Genomic DNA, 15,673 nt, shown 5'->3' on the forward strand with positions numbered 1-15,673 from the left:
TGATAGAAACTAAATAAATCAACTATCAGGGTATACACTTCATGATATTTTAACTATCAGAGCCGGGCATTTCATTATAAACTTTCATTAGCTACATGATGTTTTAGATGGAGATATATTTTTCTATATATTTGAAGAATTTAGAAAATTTCAATTTAGAACAAAACTAAAACACCTAATATTTGTTATTAAATTATTAAAGCGCATCTACCGGCACGGAGATCGGCAGATGTAGTACATAAGGGCAGTCCCAATGGTGTATTGATGATGGTTTCTATCCTCATTAAGAAAGAGAGCAAAAATCCTAGAAATAGTTTCCTCATGAAGAAATCAGGTCTTCTCTTGACCCAATGCACCAAGAAACCATGAAATCGCCATTGGGGAGAAACCACCAGTTTCCAGGGGTCTCGCGCCACACTCCCATTGGAGGAAGAAGATAGAGTTGGTAGAGAGAAAGAGAAAATAATTATTACACAAAGACACCTCTACTATGGAAGGTAGTTTCTATAGATGATTTCTTGTGCTATGGAAACCGCATCAGTTTTTTTCATTGGGAAAGCCCTAATACGCTGCATCAGAATACCAGATGTGACCTTATTACATGAACGTTAATTAATTAGCTGCAGGCATTGCCGCATTGGAATCAAATAATTGCATGCAGTCCCCCCTTCACATAAAAAAAAAGAGATGCCCTTCTCCCTTTCTCGATCAACCTGCAGAAACGAACAAACCCAAAGAATAACCCAGCGTGAGACGCATGGATATGACGCAGGCTAGCACACATCACCTTTCGCATGGCCAGCGGCACCAGCCGGTCTCTGGCGGTCTTCCACTATGAGTGAGAGTGTGAGACAAATCTTGCCTGCAGATAGAGGCGAATCTATAAAGCTACGAGAACGCCGCGCGAGACATGGAATCGTCGAGTCCCGTGCACTGTCCCGCGCGGCGCACCTATAAAAGGAGCGGCAACTGATCGCAAGCTCCGACGTGCGCGCAGGACTGCCATAGCTTCCTAGTACGACCACAGGCTAGCTCATAAGCTAGCTAGTAGCTAGAGCTCCAGGCCCAAGCAGCAGCAGCAGCCATGGCCACGGCAGCCCTGACGACTCCGAACCCGGCGGCGCCGACGAGGGGCCCGGGGAAGGAGCACCGGACAGCGATCACGGTGCCGGAGTTCAAGCGCTGGGTGAAGCAGTTCGACACCGACCACGACGGCCGCATCAGCAGGAAGGAGCTCCGGGAGGCCATCCGCCGCCGGGGCGCCTGGTTCTCCGGCCTGCGCGCACTGTTCGCTGTCCGGCGCGCCGACAGGAACCGCAACGGGTTCGTTGACGACTCCGAGATCGAGGGCCTCATCGACTTCGCCGAGAGGGAGCTGGGCTTCAGGATCACAACGGAATGAACGGCGGCGCGATGAGCTAGTCTGTCGTCTGCTCCTCTCTACAGCTACAGGTCGCCGACGTACATGACGGCGTATATTGTACTGTACTGTATTTCGTGAGACGTACTTGATTAGTTACGTACGGTCTGTGTAGTGCTAGTACTGTACTAGGTAGTTTTTCTTTCCTTTTTCTTCTTCTGTGTGTGTCATCGTACCGCTGCTAGCTCCAGCTTCTCCTCTGAATAATTTGTGTCGAAGCAGGAGAGGAAGCATGCATGTACTATGTACATGCTAGCAGCTTGTTAAGTGTACTGCTGCGTGGCGAAGTGATGATGATGATGCTACCCGTTGTATAATTGTTTGTAGCAATCCATCCATATTCCATGTGTTTATATGGACTCTCAGGTCCTCTGTTTACCCGTATATACCAATATACCATACACAGCACACAACCTTCATGGAGCATGGCCTTAGTCATTAGAGCATAGCTCCACAGCTACAACTATACAACAATATCACGATCGAGCTGGCGATGATCTGATCTGATGCACATATGTGATCATTTGATCATATATACCATGGTATTTTAGCCTACAAAATACACAACATATGTAATGCTATTGTCTAATAATAATACAAAAGGCATACACCATACACCATAGGACTATGATTTTCAAACAAGTCCTGATAAACATTTGTTAAAGTCCAAAAACTATATAGTCCTAACAATACCACAGTTTCCAAAAAAAAAAAATACATAACTTGTTGCATTCGAACTCCTTGTATGTTGTTTCTCAAAACCAAAATATTCTACAAAATCACAATATTTCTCCAAGCCTCTAAAAATACTTTATATCGACGACCTAAACTTTTAAATCAATAGAGCTATAGATCTGTTTGTGGAAAAACAAAAAGGAGGTATAACTAGGGATGCAAGCTAAGTGGTGAAGATATATAGCAAGTGTGGTCATGCGTTACAACAACACGTACAACTTGTTGTGTGGTCACCGGGTGATTTACAACTCGAAAATTTATTGATGTGGGGTTCTCCTAGTGTTTAGCATTCAATATTTAGTATAAGCTTTTCCCTACCAAATGCCTAGTGAGCTAGGATTTTCATGTGATATGACTGATAATAGTGTGTTATTATTACTACTTAAAAATATTATAAGAACTCAACCATTTTAGCAGTGAATCTAACCCATCACGTTTTACTCCGTTAGCACTCGGAAATAGGGATTGATCTTGTGCGAGTGACACGTGCGGTGGGGTAAGACACAAGCTAAGGCAACAAATTTACGGGCGATATTATGATGGACTTCTGCTTTCTCACGGCTGTTTGTGAAAGAAGATCAGGGGCAGAGCGCCCGACGGAAGAATATGCTTCACCATCCAGGCACATAGTACGCATGTACATTGTTTTGTGCTGCTTGGAGGAATTTGGAGGAATCTGAATGAATCTGAAGGAATTTATGAGATGAAAATACTGTTCCGGATGAAAAAAGAAGCGGATCAAGCTGGGTTTAAGGGCACGCGAACGGGGCCAAAGCTTTGGGAGATTCCATTCCATTTTGCTTGGGACCCACAGAAAGAACTTCCAACCGTTTGGCCTGGTGCTGTTGCATTAGGGTGGCGTATGGGGTTGGGGGTACGTACTACGTACGCACTACGTGTAGACGAAACACGTTGCCTCGATCTGGATCGAGGTACATATCTTTGCATAGCTTGCTGGTGGCGCACAAGACAGAATCAAATAATTGCAGGCCTCCACATCAGAAAGCAGGCAGATGCCATTGCCGGCCATAGCTCCATGGTGAGGACTGTGCCACTGTGGTGCAGGCGATGATGAACAGACCACAGCGCTTCCTCCACTGCAGTAGGGATGAAAACGGTACGTATATTTTTCGACCGTATTCGAAACCGAATCTGTTTAGAGCGGTTGAGATCTGTCCGTATCCGAGTCCGGATATCCAACATCTGATACCGTATCCGTATCCGTATCCATATCCGAATACTCAAATCGCATATTTATGATGTCGATATCCAATCGTATCCTATCCGACATAGTTGACACTATCCGTATTCGAATCCGAATCCAGACAGAAATATGAAAACCAATGTAATATCGGTGATATCCGTCTCCGTTTTCATCCCTACACTACAGGGCAGGCGAGACGATCGACACAAGCATCTAGCTTCTAGCACGGTAGCACCTAGCAGCATGCTACCTGCAGATAGAGACGAATAACGCTAGGATTAATGCGAATAAAAGGTGTTAGGTTTGATCTCCCACCAGTTGGCCCAACGGCCTTTTGGGCCTTGTTCTCGCGCCCTGATTGGGGGCGTCCAACCCTACATGGTTGGTGGGTCCCCGTCGCACAGCGCTATAAAAGAAAGGTGGGGGCCGGGGCTCGCAGTACGAGGTTCACCGCGCCGCCAGTCACCCCACCGACATCCTAAACCCTAACCCGATCTTGAGAAGGGGCGCTGCCAGCGACGGGAAGCACCACCGACGCCGGCAACGCCACCCCGACGCACACGCCGCCGCCAAGGACGCCACTGCACCGACTCCTCTCTCTCCACCGAACATCGCTGCCGGCGCGCAGATGGCGTCCGCCAACGAGATCCCAGCCGGTGCTTCGACCACTACGGCCTTCGATGGTCTGCTACCTCTCACTCCCCTTCTCTCTGCTTCTCTGTAAATCTTGAACATGTATTCCTTTTCTATATACCCGCTCTGGTGAACTTGACTCGATTGAGTCCTAAGAAATCTAACAATGGTACCGGAGCTAGGTTAGAGAAGAAATCGGATCGGGAAAAGAAAATAGAAAGAAGAACCCTAGACCTAAATCCTTTCGGATAAGAGAAAACCCTAGACCCAAATCCGAAAGAGGGAAGAAGGGGAAGAAGAAAGAAAAAAAGGGTCGGAACCCTAACCCTAACCCTAGTTTCCCATTCGGATGAACGAAAAAGAAAAGAAATCGAAAGTACAGAAAACCGAATCGGCAAAATCGAATCCTAACCCTAATTTTTTCCCCATCCCCACCATGGGTTAATCCCAGAAGAGAGAAAGGACGGGGAAGAAGGTAAAAAGGGGGCGGACTCACCTTCGCTGGTGCGGGAGAAGAAGAGCCAAACCGGCTCTTCGCCGGCGTGGGAGAAGAAGAGCCGATTCGGGGCGCTGCTCGCTGGGCTCGGCCAAGGGGCGCCGCGGATAGGCCGCTCAACGGCGGTGTGCTCACCCGTTGGGGAGCACGCGCGCCGGCGAGGGGGCCGGCGATGACACCATGGATCGCCCACTCCTCTGCCTTTGGTTGCGCTCGCCTCGCTGCTGCGGCTGAAGAGAGAAGAGAGAGCGTGGCGAAGAAGAGAGAGAGAAGCAGCGGCCGAATGACCTAGGGTTTCAGGCACCCGCGCGGCGTCGGAGGTTTTATCCGGCCGAAACGGACGCTTGGCCGCCGGATCAAGACGGACGGCCGAGATTGGATGGGCCAACTCGAGGCCCAGGCGGGCGCGCGCTGCCGAGCGACTTTGCCGGCCCAGGCCCAGGTTGCGGCCTGGGTGCGGCCTGCGCGCACGCGGAGGACTGGGCCTAGTCGTTTTTTGCCGTCTTGGGCCGCGCTGGGCTGAAATGAAAGAAGAAAAATTTTGTTATTATTTTTCAGGAGCAATTTTAATGCATATTTTTTGATGAATTTGAATGATTTTGATACAATTTTTCTGTGCAAATTTTATCTAACGATATTTTGCTCAGAAAACAGTGAATTTTTTAGTGCTTCTGGAAAATAATAATATGAAAAGATTATTAATGTTTCCGCCGTGCATGATAATTTTCGTTCTCTTTTGATTAAATTTGAACCAACGGGATAATTTAATTTTAAGAGAAGTGATGAATTTCTGATAATTTTTTGATGAGATTATGATGTTGTTATTTTCTGACCAACGTTGTTAATAACAATATTATAATTTTGATACATGAGAAATTGTGCATTAATTTTACTTCTGCCCAACGGTGATATAAAATGTTTGCATGGATGAATTATAAGTTTTAATTTAACCAACGTTGAGTTAAAGCATGAAATTTTATGTATAAATGTTTCTTACTTACTCTGGTGTGATTTCATGAGGTAAATGCATTGTGAACATTGCCAATATCCCGACACTCAATGGGACCAATCACCATGTGTGGCGGGAGAAGTATGAATTAGAACTTGCGTTGGGAGAGGTCGATTTTGCCATCATCTCACCATGTCCTACTGAGCCAGAGGACCCGGTGAGAGGTGAAAATGAATCTGACGCTGATTTCGCTGCTCGAAAGCATGATCATGCTGAAATAAGAATGAAATATGACCTTAAACATAGGCAATGGACTCTCTTCAATCGTAAGTGCCTGTTGGTGGCCAAGGCCACCATAGAAGAACAGATAAGGGGCTCAATCCCTGAATGTGCTACTGCTAAAGAATATCTTAAGAAAATCAAGAGTCAGTTTACTGGGTCTACCAAGGCCACAGCAAGTTCACTGATTAAGAAGCTTGTGAATGAGAAATTCACTGGTGATAGCATAAGAGAGCACATTTTGAAGATGAACACTATGACATCTAAGCTAAAGAAAATGAATTTAAAGGAGGAGGATTTCTTGATTCATTTGATTTTTGCTTCTTTGCCAAAAGAATATGACACCTTCATTGTGAATTATAATATGCAGCCTGAAAGATGGGACATAGAAAGACTCATCTCAATGTGTGCTCAAGAAGATGAGAGGATTAAGTCCTCACAAGGTGAATCCGCTCATTTTGTGAAGGATAACAAAAGAAAGAACTTTAATGGCAAGAATTCTAAACCACAAGGGAAACCTAAGTGGGATAAGGCCTCTTCCTCCAATTCACAGGGAAAGAAACCTTAGGATTCTGAGAATCAGTAGTATGGTGGAGCTGAAAAAGATCAGTGCAAGCACTGCTTCAAGAAGGGACACTACAAGAGGGATTGTCCAGACTTCCTGAAATCTCTGCTAAAGAAAGGTAATGAATTTATTACATTTGTAGATGAATCCCTATATTTATGTTATGATAAACCCACTTGGTGGGTTGATTCAGGTACAACTACTCATGTTGCAAATTCCTTACAGGGGTTAAGTGGGACGAGAACCTTGCAAAGAGCAGAAAGAACGATTAAAGTTGCAAATGGAGTGCAAACCAATGTTGAAGCCATTGGAGTTTTTTCTTTAGAATTAAATAATGGTTTTGTACTTAGACTTAAAGAAGTACTTTATTTCCCTCTTTGCATAGAAATTTGATAAGCGTTTCGAAACTTGATGATGATGGAATTGATTGCCATTTTGGTGATGGCAAGTGTAAGATACTGGTTGATAATAAATGTGTTGGTCTTGCCTTCCGACAAGACAAGCTTTATTTATTATCTCTTGCTGAGAATGCAAACAATGTATGCGATGAGAATGTGAATGATTCCCCATCTACGAATGTAACTAAGAAGCGAAAGAGAATTGATAATGTCTCTTTGAAATTATGTCATTGTCGTTTGGGCCATATTTTGAGGGGGAGAATAGAACGATTGGTTAAGGAATCAATTCTCCCGCACTTAGAATTTTCAGATTTAGAACAATGTGTTGATTGTATCAAAGGAAAGTATGTCAAGAAAATTAAGAAAGATGCCAAACGAAGCACATGAATTTTAGAAATAATCCACACAGACATATGTGGTCCTTTTTCTGTGAAAAGTGTGGATGGTTATGACTCATTTATAACATTCACAGACGACTACTCTCGTTATGGCAATATTTATCCAATTAAAGAAAGATCGGAAGCATTGGATAAATTCAAAATATTTAAAGCTGAAGTTGAAAATCAGCATAATAAAAAAATCAAGATAGTACGATCAGACCGAGGTGGAGAGTACTATGGGCGACATACCCCATATGGCCAAATTCCTGGACCATTTGCAAGATTCCTACAGGAAAATGACATAGTTGCTCAGTACTCTACACTGGGGAAGCCTCAGCAGAATGGAGTGGCTGAAAGACGTAATCGTACCTTAATGGATATGGTAAGAAGCATGATGAGTTACTCCACATTACCGATTAGTTTATGGATGGAGGCACTGAAAACCGTCATTCACATACTTAATCGAGTACCAAGTAAATCGGTGCCTAAAACACCGTATGAATTATAGACAGGAAGAGAACCCTCACTTAACCATTTGCGTGTGTGGGGCTATCTAGCTGAGGCAAAAGTGTTTAACCCAAACATAGGAAAGTTGGACTCCAAGATAGTCAGCTGCCATTTTATTGGCTATCCAAAAAGATCGAAAGGATATCGCTTCTATTGTCCTGACAGGCATACGAAGATTGTAGAAACAAGACACGCTGTGTTCTTGGAGGATAACATGATCAGGGGGAGCATGGTAGCACGAGAAATCAGCCTACAGGAGAAGCGGGTACATGTACCCACTCCAATGGTTGAAGAACCATTCTTCACGCTACCTGCCGTTGTTGCACCGACAGTGCAGGACACTGTAGTGCCAACACCTGTTGCAAGTTCTCCTATGGCGACAATGAATGAACATGAGGAACCTGTCCTTGAGGAACCTATAGAACCAAATGTTGCACATGAGGAAGAACAACAACAGCCCAATGTGGAACAAGTGCCGGAGGCACCTAGAAGGTCTCAAAGAATAAAAAGATCAGCTATTACTGATGACTATGAAGTTTATAAAACAGAAGAATGTCAGATGGGGGATGATCCCACCTCATTTGAAGAAGCCATGAGAAGTGACCACTCATCAAAGTGGCTTAAGGCCATGGAAGATGAATTGAAATCAATGAGTACCAATAAAGTTTGGGACTTAGAAAATATTCCTAAAGGAGCCAAAACAGTAGGCTGTAAATGGGTCTATAAAACGAAATATGACTCCCAAGGGAATATAGAAAGATTTAAAGCGCGACCTATGGCGAAAGGCTTCACGCAAAGAGAAGGGATTGATTACAATGAGACGTTTTCTCCAGTCTCATGTAAAGATTCCTTTAGAATTATAATGGCACTTATAGCCCACTATGATTTGGAGTTACATCAAATGGATGTAAAGATGGCTTTCCTAAACGGGGATTTGGAAGAAAATATTTATATGGCACAACCGAAAGGTTTTGTCGTAAAAGGAAAGGAAAATATGAGATGCCGCCTGAAGAAATCAATCTACGGATTGAAGCAAGCTTCAAGACAGTGGTATTTGAAGTTTGATAGAACGATAAAAGGTTTTGGTTTTGAAGAAAATGTTGAGGACAATTGCATTTATGCAAAGTTCAAGAATGGAAAGTACATATTCCTAATTTTGTATGTGGATGATATCTTACTTGCTAGTAGTGATATCAATCTACTAATGAAAACGAAGAAATTCTTGTCCTCAAACTTTGATATGAAAGATCTCGGTGAGGCCTCGTTCATTTTGGGAATAGAGATTCACCGAGATAGGAGAAAAGGGGTTCTAGGATTATCGCAAAAGGCATACATAGAAAAGGTCCTGAAGAAATTTAGTATGCATGCGTGCAGTCCTTCACCTGCTCCTATAGTCAAGGGCGATAGGTTTGGGGAACATCAGTGTCCCAAGAACCAATATGCAATTGACCGAATGAAAGCGGTACCGTATGCTTCAGTTGTTGGAAGTTTACAATATGCTCAAGTGTGTACACGCCCTGACTTAGCTTTTGTTACTGGGTTACTTGGCAGATATCAAAAGAATCTAGGAATTGAACATTGGAAATTAGTGAAGAAAGTCATGCGTTATTTGCAGGGTACGAAAGGCCTTATGCTTACGTATAGAAGATCTGATTCCCTACAGATAGAGGGGTATTCAGATTCTGATTATGCGGGAGATGAAAGAAAATCCACGTCAGGATATGTATTTACTCTCGCAGGAGGGGCTATATCATGGAAAAGCTCCAAACAAGCCGTAACTACATCCTCGACAATGTATGCTGAGTTTGTAGCATGCTATGAGGCAATGGGGCAGGTGAACTGGCTGAAGAAATTTATACCCGGATTAAAAGTGATTGATGATATAAATGAACCACTGAGATTGTATCGTGATAACAATCCAGCGGTACAGTACGCTCACAATAATAGGTCAAGTGGTGCTGCCAAACACATTGACATAAAGTACTATGTTGTGAAAGATAAAGTTCGGGATCATATAATAAATCTTGAGCATATAAGTACAGAAAAAATGCTCGCGGATCCGCTCACAAAGGGCTTACCACCCAACGTGTTCAGAGAACACGTAGCCGGCATGAGTTTAAGGGAAAGCCTGTGATACCCGAACATACGAAGGGCCTAAAGAAAGTTTACATTTCAAAACGGAGAAGTGTATTGTGGCTGTTAGTCTAACAGCACTAATTGCTATGACGATGGGACAATTCTATGCACTAATTTGTGATGAAATAGGATGGAAGCAAGAAAAATATGAATTGAAAGTTTTGAGTATGAAATTAAAGAACGAATAATAGATAAGAGATCAAGGAGGAGAATGTTAGGTTTGATCTCTCACCAGTTAGGCCCAATGGCCTTTTGGGCCTTGTTCTCGCACCCTAATCAGGGACGTCCAACCCTATATGGTTGGTGGGCCCCCGTCGCACAGCGCTATAAAGGAAAGGTGGGGGTCGGGGCTCGCAGTTCGAGGTTCACCGCGCCGCCAGTCACCCCACCGACATCCTAACCCTAACCCGATCTTGAGAAGGGGCGCTGCCAGCGACGGAAAGCACCACCGACGCTGACAACGCCACCCCGACGCACACGCCGCCGCCAAGGATGCCACTGCACCGACTCCTCTCTCTCCACCGAACATCACTGCCGGCGCGCAGATGGCATCCGCCAACAAGATCCCGGCCGGTGCTTTGACCACTACGGCCTTAGATGGTCTGCTACCTCTCACTCCCCTTCTCTCTGCCTCTCTGTAAATCTTGAACATGTATTCCTATTCTATATACCTGCTCTGGTGAACTTGACTCGATTGAGTCCTAAGAAATCTAACAAAAGGAGCTCGAGGCATGGTGCAGTGATCGCAAGCTCCGACACGGCGACGCCCACAGGGTGCAAGCACCAGCTAGAGATAGCCAGCCAGCTGCCATGTCCGCCACGGCCAGATGCCTCGAGACGACGGAAGGGCCGGGCTCGAGCAGCAGCAGGTGCCTGTTCCCCGGGAAGGAGCACAGGACCAGCGTCACGGCGGCCACTAGTGGAGAAATGGGTTGTACTCCCGATTCTCAACCGCCTTCAGTCCCGGTTTTGGAACCGGGAGTACGAAATCGGGACTAAAGGTCCCCTCCTTTAGTCCCGGTTTCTTGCCCGGGACTAAAGGTTTAGTACCGGTTGGTAAGACTAACCGAGACAAAAGGGCCTCTCGGCCTAGCCACGTGGGGCGGCCCTTTAGTCCCGGTTAGTATTACCAACCAGGACTAAAGGTTTTCTTTCTTTTCTTTTCTTTTATTTCTATTTTCAATTGATGATTCATTTTGGTTTTCGAATAGGTTTTCGAATACGCATTCTACGCTGCTAATAATATACGTATTCTACACGTTTATAATGTTCGAACATTTTGTACAAACTAAAGTATGAAACTAACGTATATATTACATGCATATACATATATTGTACGTTATTTTATGTACATATAATATGTATGTATGTATTTGTGTGTGTGTATATATATATATATATATTACAAATAAAGGTTGCATTATATATTCTATCATATCCTTGGGATAACAAAATCACTTCATCTAGTTTGGCTTCCATATTTCGTTGACGTCATTGTAGAACTCGTCGGCGGGGTTGAGGACCTGGTCATTAAGAAATCCAGTTATGGTCTCTTGAATTGCTTTCAGTTGGTCACGTCGTATGACTTTTTCCTTCAACCATAGAGTCTTCAATAAAAGTTAAAGAAAAAGTATTAATATATATATATATATATATATATATATATATATATATATGTTGGTCACTTGATTACTTATATATATGAGCAACAAAAAAAATTGTGAATATATGAATATATTTATATAACATACTTTGAGGATCTCTTCAGGGGTTCTTTTGGTGTACGCCCCGATAAACTCGCAAACATAGTATCCGCTGTAGTTGTTCTCCTGTTCTTGTCTCAGAACCCACTAAACGGAGCGGCAAAGATCCGGTGAATTGAAAGCATGCATGGTGTTAATTGAATTATATATATATAAATGTAGATATTACTTACTTTGTGTGCGATTACATCCAGTGGCGCTTTGCAATGTTTTATGTGGTGATTCTCAATGAAACTTTTCCAAACACTGCGCCCAATAAAATAAAACATTAATTTGGTCTTTAATAATTGTTGCAGTTAAGAGATCGGGGTATATATAGTTGCTAGAGAGACCATATTACCCTTGGATAATATCTATCATGTCTTAGTACTCTGTTTGCTCTTTTCTTAACGAGTCTAAGATTCTCAACCGACTATTGGCCATATCGATGACCATCAATATCCAGTGATTGCTGCATATGTTTTTATACATAAATATGATCGACATTAACTAGAGTCAACATATATGTATATATATGGGAGATAGCTTAGCTAGTAAGCAAATAATTAAACAAATGTTCATATGATCGATATTAATTATTTAACACTCACTTGAAGTTGTAGAGGAAGAGTATGTCTTTGTTTTGTTGGTTCACTAAGAACCTCATGAGATTTTTCTCGAGTTCAGCTTTTCATTGGGGCGGTGGATTAGGTTGTTTGAATACGGCATTTGGATCAACGAAACCAACATCATTATCCTTTCTCTTTCTGAGTTCTGTCATCTCATATTTGCATATATAAAAATATAGTGTGAGGATATATAATGTATATATATACATGTAGCTTTATATATACACACTTTAATAGTAAAAAATAATCACACTTACAGACAATAGCAGCTAATGAGACTTTTGTCGAGAGAGTCCAGGTGGCATAGTTGATGTAATTCTTCAAACTCGACATATATAACGTTGGTTTCTAACTCTGACAGTAACAAAGGCCTCTCCCCGTTCACACGCCGCCATGTACCGCTTGTTTAGCAGGAACATTTGCGTACCCAGTTCACCTAAGGTCTCAGGGTTGTATAGACTCTTTCCACGTTTAAATTTCTTTCAAGGATCCACTTTCGGAGCAGATGGTCTTTCAGCGAGCACTTTGGCAAGGTCTAAGCTAGTTTCCTCGTAAAACCGAGCCAGCTCCTCAAAATCGACGTCTAAGTCTAAGTTCGAACCATATTGATTACGAACGACAAGAGGGGGGGACTTATTGTTGCGATTGTTGTCCGAGTTGTGCAACACCTTTCCGGACGTGAAAACCGGGACTAAAGGTATCTCTAGTTCCGGGCGCGAAAAATACCGGGACTAAAGGTATCTATAGTTCCGGGCGCGAAAAATAACGGGACTAAAGTCAAATTTCAAGGTGGGAGCAAATGTCGTTTCTCTAGTGGGCAGAGTTCAAGAGGTGGCTGAAGCAGTTCGACGCCGACGGCGACGGGCGGATCAGCAGGCGGGAGCTCCGGGAGGCCATCCGCCGCCTGGGCGCGTGCTTCGCCAGCGTCAAGGCCTGGTGCGCCGTCCGCCGCGCCGACAGGGACCGCAACGGCTTCGTGGACGACTGCGAGATGGAGAGCCTCGTCGAGTTCGCCGAGGACGAGCTGGGCTTCCTCATTTCCAAAGAGCCGACGACGCCCGACGGGCGCAACCACTGCAGGTGGTGAACCGTCCGTGTTCTCTAGCTTCTCCTCTGGTGTTCATCTTCATCAGCCTCTCCGACCCTCCGAATAATTTGTGTGGAACGATCGGATCGGAGGTATAGAGTGGTGCAGTCTGTTTGAGTTCGTTCGTGTGGTGCTGCTTTAATTTGTATACTCCGTGTCCCGGTTAAAGGCACAAGTACAGCTTACGTTCGTTCTGGCCGCTGCTGCAGTGTGTCCACTGACTGTGTGTCACCACCACACTCCACACACACCAGACGCTAGTGTACGTGTGCCGTGTGCCTGTCATCTGCAGCCTGCAGGGATGGCTAGCTGCCTGCACGATGAGCAACCCGTAGTTAGACCTGGGCCGCTCGTCCATGGGCAGGGTGATTGCTCCGATCCAAACCACCACAGGTGGGAGAGTTTGGACTCTATGTAGGCCGAGGCCCTTGTCCCGCACGTGGGGTGGGTGGGCTGCATTCGAGCTGGGTGAAGGAGCCGCGGGGTGGGGGAGGAGGATGCCGCGGTGAAAGAGAAGGGCGCCGCCACCGGCCAAGGAGCCAGCGGCATGCACGATGGGAGGGGCGAGAGGCGCGTGAGCGAGCAGACGGAAAGCAACTGCGCGGTATGAGGGTGCGCTGCGCGGTGGAGCCTTGCGTCGCGGGAGGAAGCGAGGCGCCGTAGGAATTTGTGGACTGTGCGACGAGCGGATAAAACCATGGAGAGATAAGTGGAGGAGGACGCGCGGGGCGACGTAGCTAATCGTTATCTGCCGCATCCGCCTGATGTTCGATGCAGAGCTTTATCGAAAAATAATTGCAGTCCCGTCCACATCACAAAAGGAGATGCCCTTCGCCCTCTCCTCCGTTCAACCTGAAGAAACGAATAACCAAAAGAACCCAGCGTGACTGCGTACTTGAGACGCATGGCCATGGCCATGATGCAGGTTTACACGTCACCGCTTTCGCATGGCCTGCGGCACTAGCCGGTCTTCCACTAGGAGTGAGACAATGCAACAGGCAACGTACGACACGCAAACCTTGCTTGCAGATACAGACGAATCTATAAAGCTAGACCCGGCCGTGTGCCCGGTGCAGCTATAAACGGAGCGGCAACAGATCGCAAGCCCCGACGTGCAGGACCATCGGCTTGTTCGTTTGGCTATGGCTTATCGTAAACGATCGTAAATTTTTAGTCGGAATAGTATTTTTCTCTCACACAAACCAGCCAGCAGTACTTCTTCATGAACCAGCAACGATATGAACCAGCCAACCGAACAGACTGCAGGGCCATATATATAGCTTCCTAGCACGACCACAGGCTAGCTAATAAGCTAGTAGCTGGCTTGCTAGAGCTCCAGCCCAAAGGAGACAACAGCGCCATGGTCCTAAGAACCGTGACTCCGGAGCACCGGCCGACATTCACGGTGGAGGAGTACAAGCTCTGGCTGAAGCAGTTGGACACCGACAACGAAGGCCGCATCGACAGGAAGGAGCTCCGGGAGGCCATAAGCCGCCGGGGCGCGTGCTTCTCCGGCCTGCACGCCCGCGCCTACGGGAACCACAACGGGTTCGTGGACGACGACGACTCCGAGATCGAGGGCCTCATCCAGTTCGCCGAGAGGGAGCTGGGCTTCAGGATCACCACGGATGCAGGCGTCCGGACTCGTTGGGATTGGGACGACGGGATGAGTTGCAGCGTACCAACAAAGCAACAACTCATCCGACGACATGACTTATTTCGAAGGTGTTATGGACCGCACGACTTCGACTCTGTAGTCCATGCGTGTGTAGTGAATAAAGTTATCTGAGGAATAAAACTTTAGATCATTTTAGTCTATTTTTATGGTCTAAAGTTTTTGTGAGGTGGTTTACATTTTAAACAACATTTTAGACGTTCTGTTTGGAGCATCAAGAGTTAAAGTGGTCTAAAGTTTGGTGGCTAAACTTTAGATTATGAGATCCAAACAAGCTCTAAATCTCTAGTTGTAGCTTTCGCTATCTCCAACTATAACTGTTTGAGAAAGATTTAGCTAAATTTTTCATGTACAATTTAGCTCTTAGCTGTCGCTATAGCCGGCTATAGCCTGTTTTGGGACATAGATAGCTAAATGTCCGTATCTCTAAGTCCACACTCACGAATCTCGATCAGGTGCTGTTTGGTTCAAGTAGAGCCAACGCAAACCTAAAGGGAATCAGGTCACGCTGTGAATGCAACTCTAGCTTTTGAGTATGTATGGTATTCTATAAAGCTAGGCTATATAGCCATATGATACAAGTATAGTTTATAGTGTAATCATTTGTTTTTGTCCAATCAACACATGTAACGAATAAAAAGAGTAGGGTACATATTTCTTTTTTTTTTTGTTGTTGTGCGCTAACATGAGAATTATATTCTTTCCGTGGATGGAGGGAGTAGACTAAAACTATCAAATTACCAACATTACAACGGAATGTACATCTTGTTGCATGGTCACACAATGATTTATTAATTTGTAGCTCAAAGATTTATTCAATTATCGCCATTTGTTCCAA

At 44.9% G+C, this 15,673-nt stretch overlaps 2 protein-coding genes across 2 annotated transcripts; both read left to right on the forward strand.

Annotated features, from left to right (window-relative positions):
- Window positions 1-971: 971 nt before the first annotated feature.
- Window positions 972-1,737, forward strand: LOC136547236 (uncharacterized). Its single transcript, XM_066539203.1, has one exon. The coding sequence runs from the start codon at window positions 1,085-1,087 to the stop codon at window positions 1,400-1,402; it is 318 nt and encodes a 105-aa protein (XP_066395300.1). The 5' UTR covers window positions 972-1,084; the 3' UTR covers window positions 1,403-1,737.
- Window positions 1,738-9,391: 7,654 nt separating this feature from the next.
- Window positions 9,392-13,737, forward strand: LOC136544558 (probable calcium-binding protein CML17). Its single transcript, XM_066536679.1, has 2 exons — window positions 9,392-9,490; window positions 12,888-13,737. Exons 1-2 carry the CDS (start codon window positions 9,392-9,394, stop codon window positions 13,158-13,160), a joined length of 372 nt encoding a protein of 123 aa, XP_066392776.1. The 3' UTR covers window positions 13,161-13,737.
- The last annotated feature ends 1,936 nt before the right edge of the window (window positions 13,738-15,673 follow it).

The sequence above is a fragment of the Miscanthus floridulus genome, chromosome 3 (assembly GCF_019320115.1).
Source record: "Miscanthus floridulus cultivar M001 chromosome 3, ASM1932011v1, whole genome shotgun sequence".
NCBI classification, from domain to species: Eukaryota; Viridiplantae; Streptophyta; class Magnoliopsida; order Poales; family Poaceae; genus Miscanthus; species Miscanthus floridulus.